Consider the following 6,187-nt stretch of genomic DNA (forward strand, 5'->3'; position numbering starts at 1 on the left):
ATGTTTTTTGTAAATACATCTATACCAGTTTAGATAGTACTATATATACACACACACACACACACACACACACACACACACACAGTGTGTGTCTGTGTGTGTGTGTGTGCATATATCAATACATACTACATATATATTAGTATCAATTCAGAGATGTTCTTGAAACAAGAACACATAAATGATTAAAGGACAACATTACAATGGCCACCAAAGGTAAGTAATATTTAACACAAAATCCTGCTGTACACGTACAAGAAAGATGTTTGCAGTTAAATAGGTGCTTTTATAATTGCATGAAAATAATATGCACATGCAATGATTACATCAATTAACACACCCAAATGCAATGTTTTGCTGCAAAGTCAATGGCAGCTTCTCTAAACTTAGCAACTGGCTCCTGGTGGACCATTACTGAACAGACGATTAAAACATAAATATTTATAACACTATTCATTAATTAGGAGTGTTAACATTTCCAAAACTTCACGTGTACAAGAACATACTTGAAAGTTTGGAAACAACACAGTCTTCAGCATACATACAATAGTAATTAGATAATCTGAAGTCAACAAAACAAGGCCAAAGACATATTTTCTGAATTATAACATTTATTTTTTTTGTTCCTTTTGCGAGCGAGTAACAGGCCTGCTTGTTGTCTCTTGAATTTTCCTTTTTCTTTTGCCACCAACTTTAGGCACAACAGAGCCACTTTGAGTGGCCTCTGGCACTTCACGGGCAGGGCTTGTGGCCAGTGATTCACCTACAGGGCTTTTGGGCAGTGACTGTTCACCTACGGGGCTTGTGGCCAGTGACTCACCTACAGGGCTTGTGGCCAGTGACTCACCTACAGGGCTTTTGGGCAGTGATTCACCTACAGGGCTTTTGGGCAGCGATTCACCTACAGGGCTTTTGGGCAGCGATTCACCTACAGGGCTTTTGGGCAGCGATTCACCTACAGGGCTTTTGGGCAGCGATTCACCTACAGGGCTTTTGGGCAGTGACTCACCTACAGGGCTTTTGGGTAGTGACTGTTCACGGACAGGGCTTGTGCCCACTGACACATGTGAGCAAGTTGGTAGACACTGCACAAGTGATGGTTGGTCTGTTTCATGTGTGTCTTGTTTTGTTTTTGTCGCCTCCTTTGTAGGTGTCTGCTGCTGAATTTGTACAGATGGCAGCGGTAGGATGTCATCAGGAACCTGCACAGCAATGTCTGCTACTTGACCGGTAACATTTGGGCCTGGTGAATGAATATCAGATGAATGTGGTGAAAACTGACCTGCATGAACAGATCCTGGCTGTGAGGTGTTGAATTGTGGTACATTAGTCATTCTCCAGTAATTAGCTTGTGTTTGCTGAACAACTAATGCTTCGAATGAGGTGTTGATTTTTTGCAACTGTTTAGGCACTTCAATGAAGACTCTGTGGAGATGTGCCAATTGTGAAACTGTTTCTTCCTGCAGTGCAATCATCCTTTCCAGCACTGTCATCAGGTCAGAATGGCGACGATTTTCTGCTTCCACAATTTTTCCCTCAGAAGCTACAATTGCATCATATGTGGTATTTGCTGGACGTTTTGGCGGTAAAACAGTTTCAATTGGAACCTCTTCATGGTCACTTGCTTGTATTTGTGTGTCTATGGCGGCGGCGGCATCATCATCATCATCATCATCATCATCAAAATCCTCTTCATCATGTTCTACAAATAAATGTACACATTATTAAATGGCATGTTAATCTCTGCTGTGTTACTATGTAATTGTACTGTGTCATAAGTAACAACTAACATGTTTCCATACGTTTTATAACCTCACATTAAAAACTACCTTGACTTAAGAATAATGTTTGGACTCAGTATGAAATATGAGTGAATGAAAACTTGCTGTAAACTCACAACTCCTACATGATAGTTAACATCACTAACACAATACAAGTTGGCTCACACTTCATTTTCACTGACACTATGTATTCCTATTTAAAGAAGATGTGCAAAACAAATAATGAACATGACAACATAACATATAGAAGAGCACATATTATATGGCCACCAACTGATACACTCACCTTCTAGGTGTGTTGAGCTGGCTGACCCAGGTGAAGACACTTGTTCAGTCTCAGGTGACACATGTCCTTCAGGGGCAACTATATATAACAATAACATAAGTTTTACATTTACATGTGTAAATATTGAATAAACAGTTATTGTATGTTCTGTATTTATGAGTACCTAACAGCATCATTTCCTTAACCCAAAATGTGTGTGTGAAAGTGAACATAAATAGTTGTAATAACAATGTACATGCCTGTGTACTTAGAACTTTTGAGTTCCCTAACATAAAACATACTATGTTCCTGCAGTAATGCGTGAGGATAAATAGATTAAATTTGAACATAAAAATCATATGTTGTGTAGTGATATCAGTATCATAATGTACATAACTATCATGAGATGACCATTCACAATGGTTATCATGAAGGTGGTCATATTGCACAAAGTGTTGTTTTTGGTAGAGGATATGTGTGGTACATTAATATAAGATGTGGCACACATGAATGTGGCTGTGACTAAACAAGACAACACATGCAGTGTGTGATAATGTGTCGTTGATAGTAGTAGTTCAACTATAGATATGAGTGAACTAATGTGTGACGTACGGTTTGATAAGTAATGAGTTGTTGGGGCATTTAGTAGCTAAAGTGAAGCTTTCAAATGAGTGTGATTAACTTCAGTTGTGCTAGTCAGGTTGTAATAACGGTATTCCCTTCCCCAAAAAGCCTAATCAGCCACACCTTTCAATTACTTGAAACAGGTGAAAATGGTGTGAACTAAGTTGACCCTAAAATGAGGCTGTAATTAGTGTGTGTGCTGAACCCCACCCCCTCTGTTGAAGTGTATGCTGTGATGAGATATTAATTGCAGCTGCTTTAACACAATGGTAGATGAGCTAAATAGTCGTGTGCAGTTTTTAAGTTATGAAAACAATGACATAAAATATGATACGTGTGCCTCATTATGCTGTCTGTATATGACTTAAAGCAAAAATGGACCTTTTCATAAACAACTATAGATGTGTTAGTGCAAGTGATGTTTGTAGGCCGTTGCATGCAATATATTTGATGCATGCTTAAAATAGGCAGTAATGTCATGTTTGTCGGAGTAAAATAAATAAAATACACAATAATATTATACATATTTCTGTTCTGTACCTGTAGCTAGTAATAATTTCTCATTAACATGTGTTACACATGTGTACTACCCTGTTGTTCCCCATCTTCGCCCACCATCAATTGCTTCCACTGCAGCAATGCATTTTGGGAATTCACATGTAAATGAGCACGCAATGGCACGTGCTATATTAGTTACTGCTTTTAGTAGGACTACAACATATATGTCTATTTTGAGATATATATATATACAGAATCAGACATATACATATATAGATGCAGGTATGCTTATATTGTGAAGACAGTATAAAAAGCAGTGTAACTATGCAAAATAACTGTAAGCAACGACACGCCTAGTACAGTAATATTTCTCACCTGGTGGAAATTGTGAGGGGTAAATTCCTATATCACGGTCACCAGGTAAGCCTTCCACGACAACGGGAAGTAATTTTGCCCGAAGCAGCTCCTCCAATGGACTTAATATGAGACGTTGTGGTGTCGGCCCACCTCCAGTGCCAGTAGCATGCACGCGTTGGTGTTGTATTTTCTTTTTCAATTTGGACCTAATATCATCAAATCTCTTGTGACAATTCCGCTTGTCCCTCACATGATTCCCACACGCATTGACACCAATGACTATTGTGTCCCACATTTCTTTTCTGCTTGCTGAACTTGTCCGCCCTTGAAAAACATATAAAATATATGAGGTAAATGATTAATAATAGAAGCACCAGTTTCCTACACTGCTAGCTGTTCCAAGAGATAGCAAACATGCTGTTTTAGGTGTAATATGTGAAGCACATGAGCATTCACTACTAAACCTATACATGTAAGCAAGGTTGCATTCATATTGTATGCAGTTATGGCAAATTGACCGCCTGTGTTTAGTTGTCCTTGTAAGGCATGATAAAAAGCTGTGTTTCCAGACTAATTAACATAGAAAGATATTGTGAACCCATCTTTGCATATGAACAAAACTCAGATGACCTAGGATCACATGTATTTGAATAATAAATGTAAAGGTACACTTACCTAGTAAATGTCCATATATACTGTCATAGTGCTCCAGAATGCCAGTGAGAAGAGCTGTATTTTCCTGGTCATTGAAGCGAGGATTACGTGGCTTCTCCACACGTTTCTTCCGAGCAGGTTTAGGGTCAGAGCTTGGCTGGTGCTGACTGGACTCTCCTTCTTCCAATGGAAGTGCCTCCAAAAGCTGCCCACCAGCAAGCACGCCACCACCATCCACCCCATCTGCAACTGCGCCACCAGCAGCACTCCCAGCACCAGCACTCCCACTCCTAGCACCAGCACTCCCACTCCTAGCACCAGCACTCCCACTCCTAGCACCAGCACTCCCACTCCTAGCAACAGCACTCACACTCCTAGCACCAGCACTCCCAGCACTCCCACTCCCAGCAACAGCACTCCCACTCCCAGCAACAGCACTCCCACTCCCAGCAACACCACTCGCAGCACCAGCACTCCCACTCCCTGCAACACCACTCTCACTCTCAGCAACATCACTCCCCTGAACAGTACGTTCACTCCGACGCGTACTCGCACGAGTAGCACTCCCACTCCCACCGGCATCACTCTTCCCACGCTTTGCGGGCATACTTCCAGCACTCACAAAAAACAGACAAGAAATGTACAGGCAATCACACGAAACACTTCCACATATAAAACAAGACAAAGATGTAAACAAAACAACAAAGGACAAAGCTCACCCAATACACAACAAGTCTCTCAGTCAATATGCAAATCTTCAATCGTCCAGCTCTGTGCGTCTCTCTCTCTCTCACTCCCAACAACACAGAGAATGATTAGCAGTACACGTTGCCTTTAAATATGGCGCGCAATCCAAAACATGCTTGTTTCGCCTGATTCAGCAAGATTTGTGATTGGGCAACCTAACAGCACCGCGCCACGCACGCCGATACACCTGTGTGTGATCGGCTAATCATCGTGAGAGTGGGCGGATTTGTTTTCGGGTTGATTTTGAATGTATTCGGCACTTACTGCATACGGAGAGGAAAAATCGCCAATAACATGACTAATCGGTAAGATTGCCGATTTCACATAATCGACGCTTACTGCATGAGGCCCTAAGACTCTCTCCCTCTTTGACTCTCTCTCAGACTCTCTCTCTCTCAGACACTCTCCCTCTCAGACTCACGCTCTCTAAGACACTCTCTCTCAGACACTCTCTCTCAGACTATCTCGCTCTCAGACTCTCTCGCTCTCTGACTCTCTCTAACTCTCTCTCTCTTACTCTCTCTCTCTCTGACTCTCTCTCTCTCTCTCTCTTTCTGACTATCTCTCTCTCTGACTCTCTCTCTCTCAGACTCTCTCTAAGACTCTCTCTTAGACTCTCTCTCAGACTCTCTCTCTCAGACACTCTCCCTCTCAGACTCACTCTCTCTCAGAAACTCTCACTCTCTATGACTCTATCTCTCTCTGACTCTCTCTCTCTGACTCTCTCTCTCTCTCTGACGCTCTCTCTCTCTCTGACTCTATCTCTCTGACTCTCTCTCTCTCTTATATTCTCTCACAGACTCTCACTCTCATTCTCAGACTCTCTCTCAGACTCTCTCTCAGACTCTCTCTCTCAGACTCTCTCTCTCTCAGACTCTCTCTCTAAGACTCTCTCGCTCTCTGACTCGCTCTCTGACTCTCTCTCTGACTGTCTCTCTCTCTTACTCTCTCTCTCTCTCTCTGACTCTCTCTCTCTCTCTCTTTCTCACTATCTCTCTCTCTGACTCTCTCTCTCTGACTCTCTCTCTCTCTCTCTCTTTCATACTCTCTCTCAGATACTCTCTCTCTCTTTCTCATACTCTCTCTCAGACTCTCTCTCAGACTCTCTCTCTCTCTCTCAGACTCTCTCTCTCTCAGACTCTCTCAGACACACTCTCTCTCTCAGACACTCTCTCTCTCTCAGACTCTTTCAGACACTCTCTCTCGGACACACTCTCTCTCTCAGAGACTCCCTCTCTCTCAGATTCTCTCAGACACTCTCTCT

At 42.1% G+C, this 6,187-nt stretch overlaps 1 protein-coding gene across 1 annotated transcript in view; it reads right to left on the reverse strand.

Moving 5' to 3' along the window:
• Positions 1–608: 608 nt before the first annotated feature.
• Positions 609–6,187, reverse strand: part of LOC142488185 (uncharacterized) — a 42,716-nt gene continuing 37,137 nt past the window's right edge. Inside the window, exons 2-4 of the mRNA XM_075588558.1 lie at positions 3,541–3,591; positions 2,065–2,142; positions 609–1,699 (exon numbers count right to left, since the gene is read on the reverse strand). Of these exons, the coding sequence (XP_075444673.1) occupies positions 609–1,699; positions 2,065–2,142; positions 3,541–3,591 (1,220 nt within the window). The remainder of the gene's footprint in view (positions 1,700–2,064; positions 2,143–3,540; positions 3,592–6,187) is intronic.

The sequence above is a fragment of the Ascaphus truei genome, chromosome 2 (genome assembly GCF_040206685.1).
Source record: "Ascaphus truei isolate aAscTru1 chromosome 2, aAscTru1.hap1, whole genome shotgun sequence".
In the NCBI taxonomy this organism is placed as follows: Eukaryota; Metazoa; Chordata; class Amphibia; order Anura; family Ascaphidae; genus Ascaphus; species Ascaphus truei.